General features: G+C 52.6%; 1 protein-coding gene across 1 annotated transcript; it reads right to left on the minus strand.

Moving 5' to 3' along the window:
• Positions 1-141: 141 nt before the first annotated feature.
• Positions 142-20,970, minus strand: LOC136463631 (UDP-N-acetylglucosamine transporter ROCK1-like). The gene is made up of 7 exons (XM_066462607.1): positions 20,648-20,970; positions 17,807-17,855; positions 17,501-17,727; positions 16,219-16,708; positions 16,001-16,144; positions 683-757; positions 142-606 (listed from the first exon to the last, which is right to left on the minus strand). The coding sequence occupies exons 1-7, from the start codon at positions 20,773-20,775 to the stop codon at positions 445-447; spliced, it is 1,275 nt and encodes a 424-aa protein (XP_066318704.1). The 5' UTR covers positions 20,776-20,970; the 3' UTR covers positions 142-444.
• Between the last annotated feature and the right edge of the window lie 509 nt (positions 20,971-21,479).

Here is a 21,479-nt window from a genome sequence, read left to right on the forward strand (position 1 = left end):
AAAACAACTAACATAGTGCAGATTCTCAATGAGAAGGATTGAGCACACAATAATTGGTTTTTAGTTTCTGTCACCATAAAAATATATATTCAAAAGTCACAAGTCACATAGTCTAAATAACAATCCATGGAAGATACAATAGGTTCATCATGCTGTGCAAATATAGACAGCTGCACATGTAAATACTTCATTAATATGAAACCTCCTTCAAGAAGTTACATGCAAGCATGTCAACTGCCTGCTGAAACTGATTCCAGGCTAGTGTCCTACTAATTTAATTCTATATATAGATCAGTAGATAATTGAAATATAGCTTCACGAACAGGCAACTCTTCAAGAGTCACATCTGGCCCACTTGACGGTGCAAATTCCAGCCTTGTGGACAAGATGAGGTTAGCATTACATCCTGCTGATGATATTTCCCATCTCTGACAATTATGCGCATCAGTCTTTCTTCTTCCTATCAACATATGGATACTTCTGGTAGATGAATATGCTTGTTGCGACAAGTGGTAATGCCATCAGGCAGTAGAGTGATGGTGGCTTCCCATCAAACACAAATTGTAGCAGTGCAGTTACAAGGAGAGCTGAGACTATAACAAAACCCTGAAAAAGAGTCCAGTTCCCAGATGTCAATGAAAGGCATGGCTGTTTTTCATTTAATGTCAGTTTAGGCACTTGCCTTTCTAACGCCACCTGCGTAAGTTGTGACAAGACCAACAAGAATTCCACCCACGGCATTCATTAATACCGGTACCTGAGGTAAAGAATGGTGGATTAGAGACCCACATATCAATGAAGATCTTACAGCTTTTGCTTCCATCTGTGTCGGATGTTACAGATGTACTTTTCAGTCAATGCAGGACATATCAGTGCCTTCAAAAGGTTGGCATTAAAATTTGAAGCATAAAGGGAGGCAATACCTATTTCAATAATTTGGTCCTTGAGAAAAAGTTAACTTGCACTAAAGACAGTGAAACAATATCCTAGTTAGATCCTCGAAGATCAATATTTACCTACTTGGCTATTTTAGACCAGTCAAGCAACAGATGCAAACATCCATATGGAAAAGCCTAATTATCAAGGCAAATGGCAAGGGTGCAATGCCAGGATATTATCCTGTCTTAACCATGAACCATCCATAAAAAAATTGGAATGCCTAGATTAACCGCTAGCCTGCTAGACTGATGTGCTACCTTAACAATTCATTAATGTTCTAGGTTCTACATTAACAAAAAAAAAAAAAAAAAAAATTGACAATTTATCTTATAGAGTTAATTACACAAAGCAGAAGATTGGAATTGCGTACTGGAAATATTGTAACCAAGGTGTCCGGTGTTTTTCTACATTTCAGTAATAGCATGTCATTGCAAATAGAAGTAGTTTGTTACAAAGAACACTCGTCTTTTAGGTTACATTCCCGCCTGTTATATACATACATATATGAAAACACGACCGGCCAAAGGAACTACCCTACAATAACAGAAAGGAAATAAGACCCTTTGCCCCCGAGAGGATCCATTGATGGACCTCAGTCCCTACCGTTTGCAGCAAGCACTCCATGGAAGGTGACCGGTTCTGAAGACAGTCATTCCTGTGGTTACAAATTGTCCATGCACCCAGGATGACCAGCGAGTTGAAGCTCATGTGTTTCTCCTTGCATACAAGGAGCTCTGATCAACGCCACAACTCTACAAAGTTGTCCATCGGCGCAGCTGGCTGGTCTGGGAGGCTGAAGCAGCTAAAGATGCAATGGCAGGCCTCAAGGGCGAACACACAGGTTATAAGTGCAGCTCGATGGGTGTGGCATTCCTCTTCTGGTCTACCTGTCTGCAGTCAAGCACCGGTCTAAGATGGCTAGCAAGAGGAAGAGCTTGCAGCGCGCAGGTGCCCAAGATTTCCACAGCCTTTTGGCATGTTCAAAGAATGAGGAGCCGTGGAAGAATGCCCAATATGTAGAGCTCGCAGAATACTCACCAGAGAGGCTGTGGCACCAATAGTGAACAATGAGAGGTCTGGCTGGAGGACCACCTCCACCAGGTCCCAGACATGTAGGTACTCTGCCAGGACAGAGGTTGAGTGCCCCTCTTATGTCCCTCACCCATCTGCGGTCAGGGAGGGCCTCATACACCGTGTGGCAAGCTGAGATATGTTTAGAAACCACAGCGAACAGGTTCAGCGCCAAATCAGTTAAGTGGTGGCCGTGCAACCATCTGTCTCTCCGAAACAGTGCGCTTAAGCCCTTCCTGATGGTTGCGATGACTGAGATATCGAACAGCGCCAGGGCATGCTATGTACTGATGCAGAGAAAGCCATCCATGGCTAGTCCGGCCCTGTTTTTCTTTTCAACCACAGCCATCTCATCCATAAGGCCCATCCTAGCATGGCAAGGTTGTGGATACCGAGCCATCCAAGCTCTGGCGGTCAGCAAACCCGAACCCAAGCAACCAAGAAGGGCCCTCCCTTTGCATCCTTCCTCCCCTACCAAAGAGAATTCTGGCAGATTTTGTCGATTGCCTTGAGAGCCCATGGTTGGGGGGGCCATCACTATTAGCTGGTAGATGGGGATCGATGTTAGCATGACCTTGACCAGAACCACCCGGCAGCTCTTGTCATCAGGGAGCCCTTCCATCCTGGTAGCTGGTCTGCTATCTTGTCGATGAGAGGTTGAAGATCTGCTTTGTTCATCTTGTGAATGGACAAAAATGGCAAGCCAAGGTAGGCACATTGGAATTCCTTGACCTCGCAACGAAGAACACGGTGGATAGGAGAGACCAAGCTTTTCTGTAAGTTGGCATGCACACCCAAGGCACTCCGGGAGAGGTCTAGGATGCCCTTGATCATCACCACACAACTGGTCACAGGAATGGCACGACATCATCCATGTAGAGAGACACACGAGGTATCTATTGGCATCAAGGGCTGTAACAGTCATTGCTGCTGGCCTTGTTGATGATGGGATGTCCTCTACCTTATCATCCACTCTCCCCCTGCCATAGGCCTGGTCTGTGCATGATCTCCTCGCCCGGCTCCCCATTCGCATAACCCGGGTTATTACAGAGAAGGGAAGCATACAAAGCAGATCGCACCATCCGTGGCCAAACTGTAACCGCAGTACATACAAAAGGAATTGCCATGACACTGTCAGAAGCCTTGGAGATGGGATGTCCTCTACCTTATCATCCACTCTAGCTTCATCATGATTCTGGGCTCCTTCCGCTAGTGTAAGTGCTTGGCTGTCTGTTGAAGCAGCATAAAGTTGGATTGGGCAACACCATCTCTTGCAGTCTCAATGCCAGGTGTTTCGCCATCAGCTTAGCTACGAGCTTGGCGAAGCTATGTATAAGGCTTATTGGGTGTTAGTCTTTGACGGCAATGGCATCCACCTTCTTTGGGACTGACCAAGCGCCTCCTAGGAGGTCAGACTTGATTACTCCCCAGCAACGCTTGTAGAACCTGCCCTTTTTTGGGCCTGGCAACGTATCGGAAGGGAACTCCTTGACTGTTTGCCACACCTCCGTGAAAGGCACATCAAGAGCAAGTAGGTCATGCTCTGCTAATCCTAGTGATTCTAGGTTGATGGAGTGATCCCACAGCTGATCAGTGCCCATGGTCCCCTCAAAGTAGACATAAACCACCTGGTGTTTTCCTCCTGGTTGGTCACCATCCACCCATCGGTGATCAGTTTGGCAATAAAGTTCTTCCTCTTGTGATACCGAGAATGCAATGGAAGAAGGCCATGTTCGCATCCCCTTCCCACAGGTTCGAGATGTGTGACTGTAGCCATGTTATGGCACATCCCCCAGCGAGTGCTGCTTGAGTTTTCGCCTCAGCCACTGCTCATCCAGGGATAAAGCCCTTGTGTCCTGGGCAATCGCTAGGCGGTGCAGGATTTCTCTCACCATGCCAGCTGCAACTTGGGCCGTGCTTGGTTCCCAGGAGAGTTCGCTTCGCCTCACCAGCGTTAGCCACGAGAAGCCTACTGGGCCAGGCGAGCCAATTTGGCTCGCTTGAGCTAGCAAGGGTTACAGCTTCCAAACCTCGCTCGCACAAGCTACGAGAAAAGTTAGCTCGACATCCGTAAGCCATAATCTGCTGCTCCCGTTTCTCCATTGCTGGAGAACGGTCGGCTCGGCCGACCACTCCCTGTTGGGAGTTGGAGATTGATCGGCTCTGCCGACCAGCTCCTGTAGCTGTAGCAGTAAGGCAGTAGACCATAGTAGTAGTGGTTTACTTTAGCCATGTAAAGTGGAGATGGCTGAGCTAAGCTTTGTACCTTAGGAATAGGTAGTTGGTGTACCCTTCTACCTTAGGAGTAGATAGTTGGTGTACTCTTGTACTCCGGTAGTAGGTAGTTGGTGTACTCACCAACAACTATGTACCTGGTAGAGGTACAGCTAGAGTTGTATATATTCTATCTAAAGGCAATACAGCAAATCAATTTAGTTTGCCACATCCAGAAACAGAGCTTTCGGCCAGCGCTAGGCTTGTGCTGTGTGTGTGAGTTGTTCTCAATATCTTCTTCTACCTCTAGCCATAGTGAGTGAGTGTGCTGGTAAGCTTACTGCTTACCAATGCAGGGCAGCCGAGGGACTAACAAGTGGTATCAGAGCCGTATAAGCGTCGTCGCCGGACTAACCGCTGGCGATGATGGACGGTTCGGAGATGGGCGACAGCAGCAGCGCTGCTATGGCTGCCCAGCCACGACAAGAGGTCGTCGTGCGCACGGTGCGGGAGGTCAACGGCACCAGTTGGCCGACGCTGACTCGCACCAACTATAGCGAATAGGCGGTAACCATGAAAGTCAAGCTCAGAACCCGACGGCTCTGGAATGCCATTGACAAGGGCACCGACAACGAAGAAAACGACATGTCAGCGTTGGAGGCTATCCTCACTGTTGTGCCAGCGGAGTACAGGAAGCCGTTGGGGGCGAAGAACTCTACTAAGGAGGCGTGGGAGGCCATTGCGGCGATGCGCGTCGGTTCCGACCGCGCAAAGAAGGCGACGGCCCAGCTGCTGAAGCAGGAGTACGCCAACCTCAAGTTCAAAGATGGTGAGTCGGTGGAGGACTTCTCCTCCGCCTGCAAACGCTCATCAGCAAGCTGAGGAGCCACGGTGTCACCATCGACGAAAAAGAGGCGGTCTCCAAGTACCTCCACTCCGTGCCGACGAAGTACATCCAGATTGTTCTCTCCATAGAGACGATGCTGGACTTGTCCACCCTCACCATTAAGGATGTGACAGGCCGTCTGCGGGCGGTGGACGAGCGCATGGAGCAGGCCACAGCAACGACGTACAGCGGCAAGTTGCTGCTGACAGAGGAGGAGTGGGCTGCCCGGATGAAGGAGAAGAAGTCCGGGGAAGCCTCCTTCAGCCGCGGTGACAATGGCAAGCATCGTGGCAAGGCTTCTTCGGAGAAGAAGAAGAAGAAGGTTGACCCCAACGCCTGCCGGCGCTGCGGGAAGATGGGCCATTGGGCAAAGGAGTGCCCAAATCGCAAGCAGGAGAAGAAGGTTGAGGCTCATCTGGCGCAGGCTGATGATGATGATAAAGCCACTCTTCTGATGACGACGTTTTGTGCAGTGCATGACGTTGAGGCCAAGGAGAAGGGAGAGGTGATGGCGATGGCGATGGAAGGGCCTGGGAAGACTCTGAAGGCTGTCAACCTTGACGAACCGCGCGCCCAAGTCCACCTCGGACGTGTGGGCGGCGAGCACGAGCAGCGGATGTACCTGGACTCCGGCTCCAGCAACCACATGATAGGCTCCAAGGCAGCCTTCTCCGAGCTCGACGGCGACGTGAGCGGCACGGTGAAGTTCGGTGACGGCTCAATGGTGGCGATCCGAGAGCGCGGCACCATCATCTTCAGGTGCCAGAACGGCGAACACCGCGCGCGGACGGATGTATATTACATCTCGCAGCTGCATTCAAGCATCATCAGCATTGGCCAGCTGGATGAGCGCGGCAGCGAGGTACTGATCAAGGACGGCGTCCTCAGGATCAGGGATCAGGAGCAGCGGCTTCTTACCAAAGTGAAGAGGTCCCGGAACTAGCTGCACCTGCTCACCCTAAAGGTGGAGCAGCCCATCTGCTAGGCTGCACGGCACACGGAGGAGTCGTGGCTATGGCATGCCCTGTATGGACATCTCAGCTTCAACGCTCTTGGTCGGCTGGAGAAGATGGTTACTGGGCTGCCTCACATCGAGCACGCAGGTGAGCTGTGTGACAGCTGCCTGGCCGGGAAGCAAAGAAGGTTGCCGTTCCCGAAGACGGCGAAGTACCGCACGGCAGAGGCCCTCGAACTGGCCCATGGTGACCTCTGCGGGCCGATCACGCAGGCGACACCCGGCGGGCACAAGTACTTCATCTTGCTGGTGGATGACTGCAGCTGGTACATGTGGCTGCAGCTTCTGACCAGCAAGACCGAGGCGGCGGAAACGGTCAAGAAGTTCAAGGCGCGCGCGGAGGCGGAGAGCAGCAAGAAACTGCGCGTGCTGCGGGCTGATCGCGATGGCGAATTCACTTCGGTGGAATTCGCTACGTACTGCGCGGATCAGGGTGTGGTGCGACACCACACCGCGCCGTACTCGCCACAGCAGAATGGCGTGGTGGAGCGGCAGAACCAGATGGTGGTCGGCATGGCTCGATCCATGATGAAGGCTAAGAAGATGCCGGTGGAGTTCTGGGGAGAGGCGGTGACCACGACGGTGTTTATCCTCAACCGCGCGCCCACCAAGGCCCTGAAGGGCAAGATGTCATTCGAGGCTTGGCATGGACGCAAGCCGAATGTGTCCTTCCTCAGGACATTTGTGTTGGTCGCTGAATTCTCACTCTTGGTAGTAGGAGAATTCTTACTCTCATCGAGAGAGGATGACACTAGGAGTTGGGGCAATTTTCTTGTCTATTTCTCACACAAACTCACACAAATGCCATACCAACCTGAGGGGTTGGGGTTACATATTTATAGGCTGCTAGCCAGCCAAGCATATGCCAAGATGCTAGTCTAAGATGCTAATATGTTGTCCTAGTTAAGATGTTGTCCTCTAGTCTAAGATGCTGTCCTCTAAGATGTTGTCCTCTAGTCTAAAATGCTGTCCTAAAAACAGAAAAACAGCCACAAGGACCATGTGAGCAGCACAACCCCACAAAGACCAGCCACACATGAGACTTATCCATCATTCTCCCCCTAAGTCTTGTGCGTCGTCTTGTGGGAGAGTTGAACCATCCCGATCCTGGAGCAAAGCTCAAGAAACTTGATCCTCCCAAGGGGCTTGGTGAGCAGGTCCGCAAGCTGGTCCTTAGTGTTGATGTAGCTCGCCTTGATGCTCCCTTCCTCCAAACAGCCTCGGATGAAGTGGTACCTCACCCGGATGTGCTTGCTGCGTTCGTGGAACACGGGGTTCTTTGCCAGGGCCAGAGCGGACTTGCTGTCCACCCTGAGCTCCACCGCTCTAGTGTCTCTGCCGAGGAAATCACCAAGCAGTTGAGCGAGCCAGAGCGCCTGAGTCGAAGCGGTGGAGGCCGTTATGTACTCGGCCTCGCAGCTGGACAGGGCCACCACCTGCTGCTTGACCGACTGCCAGCTAACGAGGCACTTGCCGAGGAGGAAGAGGATCTCGCTCGTGCTCTTGCTGGTGTCGATGTCGCCGGCGTGGTCGCTGTCGCTGTACCCGACGAAGTGTGCCGCCCTAGGGCACCTCGGGTAGTAGAGGCCGTGGTCGAGAGTCCCTGCAACGTAGCGGATGATCCTCTTCACAGCCTGCTGGTGCTCCATCGTCGGTCACTGCATGAACCGACTAACGTAGCCGACGGAGAATGCCAAGTCCGGCCGTGTGTGGGCGAGGTAGCGAAGGCTCCCCACAAGACGCCGGTACTGCGTAGCGTCCACCTCCTCCGTCGTGCTGTCGTGGCTCAGCTTCAGCCTCTCCTCCATCGGAGTGAGAGCTGGGTCGCAGTCGGTGAGCCCAGCTAGCTCAACGACGCGCTTGGCGTAGGCGGTCTGTCGAAGCGTGATCCCAGAGTCATCCTGGTGCACCTCGATTCCCAGGTAAAAGGAGAGAGGCCCCAGGTCACTCATCTGGAAGGTGGCCTTCATCTCTTCCTTGAATGCCGCCACCTCCGCATCCTTGGTGTCGGTGATCACCAAGTCGTCGACGTAGACACCCACCAGCAGGGCATTTCCTCCATTGCCTCGTCGGTAGATGGCCGCCTCGTGCGGGCTTTGCTCGAAGCCCATCCCCTTTAGCGTGGAATCCAACTTGACATTCCACGCCCTCGGTGCCTGCCGCAAGCCATAGAGGGCCTTGCGCAGGCGGAGTACCTTGCCCTCCTTGCCGGAGATCGCAAATCCCGGCGGCTGGTGCACGTAGACCTCCTCCTTCAAGTCGCCGTTAAGGAACGCCGACTTGACGTCCATGTGATGAACACGCTAGCCTTCCAGGGCAGCTAGCGCAAGGAGGAGTCGCACGGACTCCATTCGTGCCACGGGAGCAAAGGCGTCGTCGAAGTCGACCCCTTCCTGCTGCACGAAGCCTCGTGCCACCAAGCGAGCCTTGTGCTTGACGATGGCGCCGGCTTCATCCCTCTTCAGCTTGTACACCCACTTAAGGGTGATCGCACGGTGACCACGAGGAAGGTCAGCAAGCTCTCAGGTGCGGTTCTTCTCAACCGCATCCATCTCCAACTGCATCGCGGCGCGCCATGCCGCGTGTCTCTCGGCCTCTGCATACGACCGAGGCTCGCCGTCGTCACACGCAAGGTGCAACTGCGCCTCTAGGTCGTGAGGCACCGGTCCCGGCACCGGCTGGTCGCCGAGAAGGTTCTCCATCGTACGGTACCGCAATGGCTCGCCGTCGTGGTACGCGTCGATGCGCTCCTCGTCGTGAGAGAGCGGAGTAGCGAGCTCAACCGGGCTGTGCTCGACACGAGCTGGAGTAGACGTGCCCGGAGGGGTGCCTGTCGATGCTGGAGTGCGTGGCGTTGCCGGCTGTGGTGGAGCCGGCGAAGAACTCATCGCAGCCGACGTCCTGGCTGGAGAGCGTGGTGCTGTCGGAGTAGCAGGCGTCGGGGTCGGTGGAGGCTCAGGGACTGGGGTAGACGCGCTCGCCGAAGAAGAGCTGCCTACTCCCCCAGCTCCCTCGAAGTGAACGTACTCGACAGTGAAGTCGTCGTACGTCGGAGCCGAGCCATCGTCCACCGCCTTGTCCCACGCCCATCCTCGCCCTTCGTCGAACACAACGTCGCGCGCCGTGCGCACACGCTGTGTCTTCGGGTCGAGGATGCGGTAGGCCTTCGAGCCCTCCGCGTAGCCGATGAACACTCCCGGAGTGCTCCTGTCGTCGAGCTTGCTGATGTGGCCAAGCTCCTTGGTGAACGCGAGGCAGCCGAAGACCCGCAAGTGGGAGACCGCCGGCTTGCGCCCATGCCAAGCCTCGTACGGCGTCCTGCCGTCGAGCGCCTTGGTAGGCGAGCGGTTGAGGATGTAGACGACCGACACCACCGCCTCTCCCCAGAAGACAACCGGCATCCCCCTCTGCTTGAGAAGGGCCCGAGCCATCCCCACAACCGTCTGGTTGCGCCGCTCGACGACGCCGTTCTGCTGCGGGCTGTACGGCGCGGAGTAGTGGCGCTGAATGCCCTCATCAGCGCAGTACGACGCGAATTCAGCCACCGTGAATTCGCCGCCGTTGTCGGTGCGCAGCACGCGCAGCTTGCGGCCGCACTCCGCCTCCGCAGCAGCCTGCGCGCGCCTGTTGGCGTCCGCAGCCTCTCCCTTGCTGCCGAGGACCATCACCCACATGTAGCGGGAGAAGTCGTCGACGAGCAGCAGGAAGTAGCGTCGTCCTCCCGGTGTGGCCGGTGTCACCGGGCCACACAAGTCCCCGTGCACGAGCTCGAGCCTCTCCTTGGCTCGAAAGCTCGCCCGCTGGGGAAAGGGGAGTCGACTCTGCTTCGTCAACACGCAGACGTCGCAGAGCTGCTCCACATGGTCGAGGCACGGCAGGCCTCGCACCATCTCCATGGCACTGAGCCGCTTTAGGGCCTCGAAGTGAAGGTGCCCGAAACGCTCGTGCCACTGCCACGCCTCGTCGTCCCGACGAGCAGCGAGACTGAGGGGTTGTGCCACCTGCACGTTAAGGACGTAGAGTCGATTTGCGCTTCTGGATACCTTGGCAAGAAGGCGACGATGGCGATCCCAAATCCTCATGACTCCATCCTCAACCACCACGCGCGAACCGTTCTCATCCAGCTGTCCCAAGCTGATGATGAAGTTCCTCAACGCGGGGATGTAGTAGACTCCGGTGAGCAGCCTGTGCTCACCAGACACGACGGTGAAGATGATGGAGCCGACGCCCTTGATCTCCACGCCGGAGGCATCCCCAAACTTGACGGAGCCTCAGACGCTAGAGTCAAGCTCGGTGAAGAACTCCCGTCGACCGGTCATGTGATGGGTGGCGCCGGTGTCGAGGCACCACCCGTCAGTCTTGTCGTTGCCGGAGCTGTCGCCGAGGAGGGTGTGTGCTTTTGGCTCGTCAAGGTGGAGGAGAGCCGCTGCGGCCGGTGCCGCTGGAGGTAGCTCGATGCTGGCATGTGCCATGAACAGAGCCGGCTCCTCCTCCGCCCGTGCGACGTGGGCCTGGCCGCGTCGTGGCTGTCGACAGTCCTTGGCCCAATGGCCAAGCTGGCCGCAGTTGCGGCAGGCGTCGTCTCGTGCCGGCTTGTGCCTGCCGGCGGCGCCGCCCTGGGCGCCTCCGCGGGCATCACCCTCGGCACGTCCTCGCGCCCCGGCCTAGGCGTCTCTGCGCGCCTTGCGTGGCTTGCCACGCTTGCGGCCGCCTGTCGCGGAAGAAGGCTCCCCCTTCTTCCGATCACCTTGGCTGGCAAGCCACTGCTCCCGAGTGAGAAGGAGCTTCCCGCCAGTGGTGATGGGCCCCGAGAGAGACTGTGGCTCATCGCTGTCGATGACCTTGAGGCGACGTATCGCCTCCCCGATCGACATCGTGGAGAGATCCAGCAGGGACTCGATCGAGCGAGCCATCTACTTGTAGTTCTCGGGGACACAGCGAAAGAGCTTTTCGACAGCTCTCTCCTCGCCGTAGGTGTCATCGCCGAACTGCACCATCTTCTGCAACAGAGAGTTGAGACGGAGAGCAAAGTCATCAACGTCCTCACCTGGCTTGAAGGCCAGGTTCTCCCACTCCTTGCGAAGTGCCTGCAGTGTGGCTTACGGGCGCGGTCGCTGCCGATGTGTGCCGCAGCGGTGGCGTCCCAAGCCTCCTTGGCAGTCCGCTTGTTGGTAAGCGAGAACTGCATCTCGGACGGAACTGCAGCGATGAGGGCATCCAGCGCCCGTCGATCTAGGTCGTAGTCGACGTCGCCGTATCAGACTGCCTCCCACATATGCCGCACCTGGAGCTTTACCCTCATCACCGCAGCCCACTCGACGTAGTTGGTCTTGGTGAGGGTAGGCTACCCACCGCCGGGACCGACGTCCCTGACAACAGCCTGGAGCCCGTGGTAACCACGGTACCGATCCGGGGAGAGAGCCACGCTGCCTGTGAAGGCCGCGCTCTCCATCGACCCGTCGGTACCGATCCGGGGAGAGAGAGCCACGCTGCCTGTGAAGGCCGCGCTCTCCATCGACCCGTCCGCCACCGTTGCCGTGCGCGCCTCCTCCAGGAGCGCCGCCGCCGTGCGCGCCTCCTCCAGGAGCGCCGCCGCCGTGCGCGCCTCCTCCAGGAGCGCCGCCAGCGCGTCCGCGCCTGTCTGGGCTGCCGCCGCACTCGTGGGCGTGCGCGGCTGCCCCAGGAGCACCACCGCCGTGTGCGCCTCCTTCAGGAGCGCCGCCAGCGCGTCCGCGCCTGTCTGGGCTACCGCCACGCTCGTGGGCGTGCGCGACTGCCCACTGCGCCACCCGCGCTCGCGCTGCCTCCCTCTCTAGCAGCTCGAGGTCCGCATCGGCAGTGTCGTCAGCGGAAATGGAGCTGCCGATGCTGCCGCGGAGAGCCTCGACCTCCGCTGCCGCCGCACGCGCTGCATTCGCCGCCGCCGCTACTTCCGCCTCCGCTCTGGCTGCTGCCAGCTCCGCCGCTGCCAACCTCGATGCCCTTGCCGCCGCTCGCTCGCATTCCTCTGCCGCGGCAAGTTCGGCCTCCTGCCGACGCCGCGTGCTCGAGGTGACCGAGCGCTGAGACTGCCCTGCGGACATGACGCGCTACCGGGGGGCTGCTGCGTGGGGAGAGGGCTGCTTCAGACGAGCTGCTCGTCTGCGCGGGGGAGGAGTGAGCAGGAGCGGCCGGAGCTGCTGCTCGCAGCTGGGGCTGTTGTGGGGCTGGGAGAGAAGATGAGCAAGAGATGCTCAGGCTACAGGATAATATGGCTCTGATACCAGTTGTTAGTCGCTGAATTCTCACTCTTGGTAGTAGGAGAATTCTTACTCTCATCGAGAGAGGATGACACTAGGAGTTGGGGCAATTTTCTTGTCTATTTCTCACACAAACTCACACAAATGCCATACCAACCTGAGGGGTTGGAGTTGCATATTTATAGGCTGCTAGCCAGCCAAGCATATGCCAAGATGCTAGTCTAAGATGCTAGTCTAAGATGATAATATGTTGTCCTAGCTAAGATGCTGTCCTCTAGTCTAAGATGCTGTCCTCTAAGATGTTGTCCTCTAGTCTAAAATGTTGTCCTAAAAACAGAAAAACAGCCACAAGGACCATGTGAGCAGCACAACCCCACAAAGACCAGCCACACATGAGACTTATCCATCAATTTGGTTGCGTCGGCCATGTGAAGAACACCAAGCCTCACCTCGGCAAGCTGGAAGACAGGAGCACACCAATGGTGCTCCTGGGCTACGAGGAGGGCAGCAAGGCCTATCGGCTTTATGATCCCAAGAGAGGTAAGGTGGTGATCTCTAGGGATGTGGTGTTCAATGAGATAGCGGCCTGAGACTGGGAGGGCCCGGGCAGGAAGCTGGCAGCTTGAGCAGCACTTTCGTCGTCGAACACTTAGTCATCCACGGTGGTGGAGACACTGGAGAAGAGGTGCCGACCACCCCAGGAGTGGTGCCGAGCGGTCCAGCAGCAATACCAACCACTCCAGAGGGGGTGTCAAGCACTTCGGCAGCATTGCCGAGAGCTCCAGCAGTGGAGCCGACCGCTCCAGCAGTGGATCCGACCACTCCAGCAGTGGTGCCGAGCGGTCCAGCAGCGATGCCGACCACTCCGGCAGTGGTGCCGAGAGGTCCAGCAGCGATGCCGACCGCTCCGGCAGAACAGGGAGGCCAAAGACCACCGATTGAGTTCACCTCCCCTCCAAGCGACATCGGCGAGTTCGTGGATGCCTTCCACGATGACGAGGAGGTACGGCTGGACAACATCGTCGGCAATGCAGGGGCTTCGCCGTCCACCACCTCGACGTCAAGTCTGCGTTCCTCAACGGCGAGCTCTCGGAGTCTGTCTTCGTCAAGCAAGCTCCAGGCTTCGCCGTCAAGGGCGCTGAGCACAAGGTGCTCAAGCTGCGCAAGGCGCTCTACGGGCTGCGGCAGGCCCCTCGGGTGTGGAACGCCAAGCTCGACGCCACCTTGGGCGAGCGTGGGTTCACTCGCTGCGCTACAGAGCACGCGCTCTACACACGGCGACGGGGGAAGGAGGAGTTCGTCATCGGCGTGTACGTGGATGACTTAATCGTCACCGGAGCGCGAGCAGAGGACATCGACGGTTTCAACCGCAAGATGGCGGCTCGTTTCAAGATGAGCGATCTCGGCACGCTCTCCTACTACCTCGGCATCGAGGTGAGACAGGGGAAGCAGAGCATCTCCCTAGGTCAGCGCACCTACGCGGAGAAGCTGCTGGAGCGCTACGGCATGGCGGAGTGCAAGCCGTGCACAACTCCAATGGAGGAGCGGTTGAAGCTGTCCAAGCACAGCATGGCGGCGAAGGTGGACGCGACGCGCTACCGGAGCATCGTCGGCGGGCTGCGCTACCTCGCGCATACTCGGCCGGACATCACGTTCGTGGTCGGGTACATCTGCCGTTTCATGGAGGATACGCGCGAAGATCACTGTTCGGCAGTGAAAAGGTTGCTACGCTACGTCAAGGGGACGCTCGATCAAGCGATCATCTTCCCCAAGAGTGGCGGCAGGGTGGGTTGCAGCTCACGGTCTTCAGTGAGGCACCCCCCAAGGCAAAGGTAGGTGAGCCAGAGCTCACTGTCTTCAGCGATGCGGACATGGCGGGCGACATTCATGGGCGACGGAGCATCTCCGGCGTGCTCGTCTTCTTTGGAGCGACCCCCATTGCTTGGCAGTCGCTGAAGCAAAAGATCGTGGCACTGTCGACGTGTGAGGCGGAGTACATCGCAGTGGCCACAGCGGCGTGCCAGGCTGCCTGGCTACGCCGGCTGCTGGGCGAGCTGACTGGCGAGGAAGTTCACCCGCCAGCTCTGATGGTGGACAACCAGCCCGCCATCGCCCTCGCCAAGAACCCAGTCCTCCACGACCAGAGCAAGCACATCGACATCAAGTTCCACTTCCTCCGGAACTGCATCAATGGAGGGCAGATCGTCATCGAGTTCGTCGAGACCGGCAGACAGCTCGCTGACATCCTCACCAAGTCACTCGGGTGCCTGCGATTCATGGAGCTGAGGAAGATGATTGGCATAGATGAGGTCAAGGCATCGGGTTAGCAGCAGGATTAGGAGAAGAATTGTAAGACATAATCTGTTGCTCCCGTTTCTCCATTGCTAGAGAATGGTCGGCTCGGCCGACCACTCCCTGTTGGTAGTTGGAGACTGATCGGCTCTGCCGACCAGCTCCTGTAGTTGTAGCAGTAAGGCAGTAGGCCATAGTAGTAGTGGTTTACTTCAGCCATGTAGAGTGGAGATGGCTGAGCTAAGCTTTGTACCTTAGGAGTAGGTAGTTGGTGTACCCTTGTATCTTAGGAGTAAGTAGTTGGTGTACTCTGTATCTTAGAAGTAGGTAGTTGGTGTACTCTTATACTCCGGTAGTAGGTAGTTGGTGTACTCACCAACAACTATGTACCTGGTATAGGTACAGCTAGAGTTGTATATACTCTATCCAAAGGCAATACAGCAAATCAGTTCAGTTTACCATATCCAGAAGCAGAGCTTTCGGCCAACGCTGGGCTTGTGCTGTGTGTGTGAGTTGTTCTTAATATCTTCTTCTACCTCTAGCCACAGTGAGTGAGTGTGCTGGTAAGCTTACTGCTTACCAGTGCAGGGCAGCCGAGGGACTAACAACATCCAAACGCACAGCTCGGTCGGTATTTTAGCTAGGCAAGGCAGCACAGTACTGAGCCAAGAAACCAAGCATGCCCACTCGACATTGACTCCAGCTCTGCAGCGCTCGCTCAGGCGCTTGAATTTAATGGACGCTCAACCGGGCACAAACTATATGCTGGCTGTTCTCAAGAAGTCTTGACGGTGTCGATGAACCCATCAAGGTCAGTCCAGAAACTCTCCAAGTGGAACCAGCGTTCCAGAAACTCTCCAAGTGGAACCAGCGTTTCATAGATGGGTTGTCGTGCAAGCCAAGGAGTAGTAGGCAGTGATCTGACAACATTGTTGCCGCACTTTGTAAGAGACAGTTGGGGAAGATCACCTCCCAATCTGCCATGAAAAAATGCTCTGTCAAGGTGAACCAATGCAGGGATGCAGGCCTGTTGGACCAGGTATATCTTCTCCCAATGAGAGGAACCACCTAAACCTGCCCATTGGACCAGGTATATACAGCATGCATGCTAAGGCTGTGCAGAATCCAAATGATTTAACTGCTAAATCACATAACGGCATCCAATATGTACATTTTAGCTATCCCAGTTTGATTATTTTCTGAAACTAGATTTATACAACTACAGTTAAGCAACAAATCTTTATAGTTTTTTAATGCACATAACAGACAACTTGGGTCATGTCCAGAGTTTACCCAACAGTGAAAGGGGTAAAAAAACATAGTGGAATAACAAAGAGTACTCACCACAGTCCAGAAAGTCCATTCATGGAAAAATCCATATTTCCTGATGGCCTCTCCATCTGGTGATTGATAGGTACTTGCTAACAAGCACGTACTTCCAATAAATGACATCTCTATAGTCATCATGTAAGAGGTATGTTTTTTAACCTGAAGTATTAGTGAATATGTTAGTATTGACCATAAACTGCATCCTGGAAAGTAACAAGGTACGAAAGTCCAACCTGAGATGCCCACTGACACAATGAAGAAGCCAACCCAGACAGCATAGAAGCGACTGTAACTGGAATGATCCCATATAGCAAGATATAGTCAGAGCCACCACCCTTGGAACCTTTGCTACTACTCTCCCCCACACTTAAAAGAACAGCAGCACCAATTAAGAGGGCCAATGCTAAAATTTGCCTGGAAGATTGCTTTTGCCTGCACGATGTTGCAATCAAACTAATGAGTGCTGGACTTACTATTACCAGACCTTTGTCTGCGATGTTGCAAAAGGAAATCAAACTACTGAGAGCTGGTAGTTGTTTAATCAGAGAGTTAATGATGTGATATAGCGTATGGAGAAGTTTTAAATGAATGATCCCATATAGCAAGATATAGTCAGAGCCACCACCCTTGGAACCTTTGCTACTACTCTCCCCCACACTTAAAAGAACAGCAGCACCAATTAAGAGGGCCAATGCTAAAATTTGCCTGGAAGATTGCTTTTGCCTGCACGATGTTGCAATCAAACTAATGAGTGCTGGACTTACTATTACCAGACCTTTGTCTGCGATGTTGCAAAAGGAAATCAAACTACTGAGAGCTGGTAGTTGTTTAATCAGAGAGTTAATGATGTGATATAGCGTATGGAGAAGTTTTAAATGAACATAAAAGGTGATCTGTAATAGAATATAAGCCTAGCTCTGATTACTAACATGATCTACCCAAAAATTAGCTCCAAACCAAATCATTAGAAAACAGACTAAATAGACACAAAATTGACTACTTCCCTATTAGGCTAATTCTATATCATCCAGGCTTGAGGATGAAACTCCATGCTGGGATTTCGTTTTTCATAACACATTAACCGCTACTAGTTCTGCAAAATCCTTGAGATCCCCCCCCCCCCCCCCCCCCCCCCCAGACACACACACAATCTTTATGGAAACTATGCTTATCTCTCTTGAGCTAAAAAAGCCATGGACGAGTAGGCTCATTGAATTATTAGCTTTGTGGCTGATTTTAAATATGTAGAGTTTTCATGTAGACTTCCACGTACTGAACAAATGTTGCGGGTAAACTTTAAAGCACCAGACAAAAGTTTTAAGAAGTGTTGCTTTTGCATTAGGTGATTATCTTCTGGTCTCAGGCACAATATGGAAAGGATGAAATGGCTCCATAAGTATTCAATACTAAGGAAGTTCCAACTATAATACTTGCACACATATTCTGGTAGTTATTTCTTCAAATGATCTTCAACCTGAGTATTTTTAAGAAATTGAAATGCAAAAAGTAACATACCCCAAAATAAGAAATGTGAAAAATGCTGTCCACAAAAGCTTAGTCTGGTTAAGGATTGAAAAGGTCAAGGAATCCAGATTCTTGTATGATACTTGCAGCAGACTATTCTGAAGGGCATAGATGGCAGCAGGCAGTCCAGACGCAGTTAGTGATCCACTGAGAGTCCAGTTACTGAACTGTTTTTTCAGACTACCCTCTGCAATCAATAAAATGATTGCACAAATAACCTATACAGATGAAAAGGAAATCAGAAGCACCCAGGTGAAAAACATGTCATATTGATCATAATAAAAACTAGTACCAGACCTTTGCTGCTTCCGTTGCAAGAACTAGTGAGGTCACTATAGTATCTTGGCTGCAGTTGTAGAAACAACAAAGGGTTCAGTACATTCAAAATGGTACTTGGTTCCCTTTCATAATAAATAGCTGTGCAAAGAATGCAATTTCACAAAAAAAACAGAAAACCTTGAATCTCAAAGCCATGAATGTGCATTGCTGAAAATTTTGGTACGAACTCATGCACTTTTCATGGGTTGGTCTGATTCATCTATACCATGGTCCATCCAGATCATCTATACCATTGTCACATAGAGGAACCTATCTGCTTGATCTTAAACAAGAAAATTTATTACCCTATCCAATTTATCAAGCAAATTTCAAGTCTCAACTGACTAGAACAGTATAATATCCTAACTAGAATAAACATCGATCAAATCTTCTTCTTCTTATTGCGGAACGAGGCAGGAGCTCTGCTTAATCAATTCCTAACCAATTAAAAGGGAGCAAAGAAAAGGTATACGCCACTGTTGCAAACCTGATAAACATTCAGGCGAGAGGTGCGGATAAACATCCAGGACCTGATGCTGAGAAAAGGAAGAAAAATGGAAACGTGCAATAGGGATTCTTAAGGTGCTACAAAAAGGGCGCTTCTACATTGGTTTTAATGTCCTCCATGGTGTGGAATGCCACTTCATCCGCATTGAGTGATGAATGTTCAAAGATGCGTCCGTTTCTCTCTTTCCAAATGTTCCACATGATGTAGATTATGACCCCATTGAGCTGATGACGTGAAAGTTTTGGCGTGGCTTTGGAGGTTTCATGCCACCAACCGCTTCACACGACGGTTCGTTAAGTCATCTGACGCGACGTTCTGTGGGAGGTCCATGTAAGGATGGAGAGTACTCACACCCAAACAAAGTTTGAGAAGGGGCAGTTAAGGCAAAGGTGCAATGCCTTTCTGGATCGGTGTGGCATACAGAACTTGTGGGCTGGTGTGGCCAGCCCCTATTTGCAAGGTTGTCTGCTGTGAGAATTTTATTTTGGTGGTCTTGGCCTTCCACACAAGGTTGGGATCAAACATTCAAACGGCGAGAAGGAACCCTTGAATTGTGAAAGGTAGGCTGATTTTGAGGTGTAGGAGCCACCTCTTTTCCATCTCCAGCCGATGGTCTCGAGGTTGTTTGGCAGGAGCTCAACCTGCTGGACTTGTGACCAAAGATCAACAAATTCGGCGACATGGACCACCATAGAAATTTTGCGGCGGAGAATGTGAATCCACCTCAAACTTGAGAGTCCAATGGCGACAGAGTTGTTCTTGTGCCTAATCAGCTTGAACAAGGATGGTGCTATGTATTTGGGTGCACTTCGGTTGATCCACTTGTCTTGCCAACCCGGGCCTTGTTGTCGTCTCCAATTGAAATGGTGGCAGGTTTCAAAAAGCAGAAGGTCAGTGTCGTCGGAAGGAAGTTCAGAGCTTGCCCATGGTTTGGACTCTTCAGTCCAGTCTAACCAAAGCCACTGTAGGCGAAGTGCGCGGCTGAATTTTTCAAGGTCCAAGATGCTAAGTTCGCCCAAATTGAGGGGTGCATGCAGCGTTTCCAAGCTGCTTTTTGGCCCATTTGGAGAGGAGAAAAACCATGAGCGTGTATCTTGGAATTGATGAGAGAACCGAGTTGATCAAAGTCAGCCGGCCTTTCAAGCTAGGTAGACATGCCCCGGTTTTGTCAATGATAGGCTGAAGATGTGCTTTGGTGAGTTTTCTTAGGCCGAGATAACGGCAAGGGAAAGACAAGAGCTGCCCTGGAAAGCGTAAAATGATTTGGTCGATGTCGACCCCCTCGCAGCTAATTGGGAGGATGGAGCTTTTTTTGTAGGAGCGTGGCCAGCCCAGAAGCCTGTCCAAAAGTGTCGAGGATGTGGCGAATGGTGTCCAATTCCGGCAGACTGGGTTGATGAAAATAGCTGCATCGTCTGCGTATAGGGAAATGTGAAGATTGAGCTCTTGTGAGCCAATGGGAGTCGGCATAACTTGTTCTGAAGCTAACTCAATCAAGTGGTGAAGCGGATCAACCGCTAGGATAAAGAGCATCGATGAGAGGGGCCTACCTTGTCGAATTCCCTTGCCATGTGTAAAGCGTTCACTGGGGATGCCGTTGAGGAGATCCCCTGAGGTTGCTTTTCCGAAAAAGATAGAGATCCACTGCCGTCATTTTAGGCCAAACCTGAACCTTTGGAGAAGCTCAAGGAGATAACCCCAGTAAACTGAGTCAAAGGTCTTAGAGATGTCTAGCTTTAGGAAGAGGGCAGGTGTTTTACGCATGTGTAGGCAACAGATTGTGTTCTGGACAAATACCAAATTGTCTTGGATGCAATGCTTGTTTATGAAGGCACTTTGGCAGTTTGACACAATGCCACGGAGGTGTGGTGCCAATCTGTTTGCAAGAAGTTTGGAGAAGATTTTTTGCAATGCTGCGCACAAGGCTAATGGGCGGTAATCTCCCACATGTAGGGCGTCATTTTTTCAGAAGAAGAACGATGTGTGCTGTATTAACCATCCTGAAGCTCCCAGGTCTCAGATTATGGAGGCAGCCAAAAGCTTTCGTGTCAGATCAATGTATCCCAATCGTGAATAGCTGAAATGCTACTGCATAGGCTCCCACGCCTCCACAATGTGGATGTCTACAAGGGAGCAACTAGAATTCGCTGTTCCGATTCAAAAATTGTACATGCCTTACTGAAAGGAAATCAAATGGTCCGGGGGAAAAAAATCCGAGTATGAGCGTTCTAGGGTAGAAAAGCCGTCTACTGCTGCAAGCAAAATCAACTAGGGAAGGCGCTCTGGCTGGCACGTGCGAGGGATGGGTTTACCGGACAAAGCGCTTGGAGATGAGGGGCTGGGCGCCGTACTGCAGGGTGAGGAGCGCCAGGTAGAGCGCCACCTTGCGCCGGCTCGGCGCCGCCGCTGCCGCGGCCGCCGGAGTGGACGAGGAGCCCATCCGGCCTCCGGCGCGCTCGCTCGGTTCCCGATCCAAGCAATCAAAATGCGCCCGGCGCCCGCTGTCCCTGTTTCGGGAACTTTTCCTTTCCTTGACCGAGCAGGCGAGCACGCTTTACTCGCCAAAAAAAATCCCGTGTTTCTGGTCTTGATTTGATTTGATTTAGGGCACAGGGAACCAGGACAGAGACTGGACGAGCACGCCGCCGGCAAGTCGCTCCCACGTTGGATCGAAGGAATTGGCTCGCGCGCAAAGGGTTGTCTGTACTCCCTCCTTCAAACTTTGACCCAAATTATAAAAAAAATATTAATATTTCTTATACAAAATTAGTATTATTAGATTAGTTATAGAATATATTTTATAATATTTTTTTAAGATATAAATATTAATATTATTTGTTATAAACTTAGTTAAATTTGAGCTACTTTAACCGACATGGATCCCGTAACTTTTCTGGATAGAGATAGTAGAAAATTTGGAAAGGATTTTTAAACTGTTTTGAACACAGATATAAATAAATACTCAGATACTAGTTATACTCTCGTCGTCCTCTTAGAACTAAACTTATATGTCCGTACGTCGCAATATACATATAAATATATATATATGTATTTATATTTATATTGTTGTATATATTGTAACACCCTAATTTTGCATTTTCTAAAAAAAATAGTCAAATTGATTTATTTAAGCAATTTATGTGA

The sequence above is a fragment of the Miscanthus floridulus genome, chromosome 7 (genome assembly GCF_019320115.1).
Source record: "Miscanthus floridulus cultivar M001 chromosome 7, ASM1932011v1, whole genome shotgun sequence".
Lineage (NCBI taxonomy): Eukaryota > Viridiplantae > Streptophyta > Magnoliopsida > Poales > Poaceae > Miscanthus > Miscanthus floridulus.

Excerpts from the sequence above, each read along its gene's own strand:
- LOC136463631 (XM_066462607.1), bottom strand. The coding sequence starts at position 20,775 with ATGGGCTCCTCGTCCACTCCGGCGGCCGCGGCAGCGGCGGCGCCGAGC. Across the intron at positions 17,728-17,806 it reads TTGCAACGGAAGCAGCAAAG|GTTATTTGTGCAATCATTTT; the intron begins GTCTGGTACTAG and ends TCATCTGTATAG. Across the intron at positions 16,145-16,218 it reads TGTGTCAGTGGGCATCTCAG|GTTAAAAAACATACCTCTTA; the intron begins GTTGGACTTTCG and ends CTAATACTTCAG.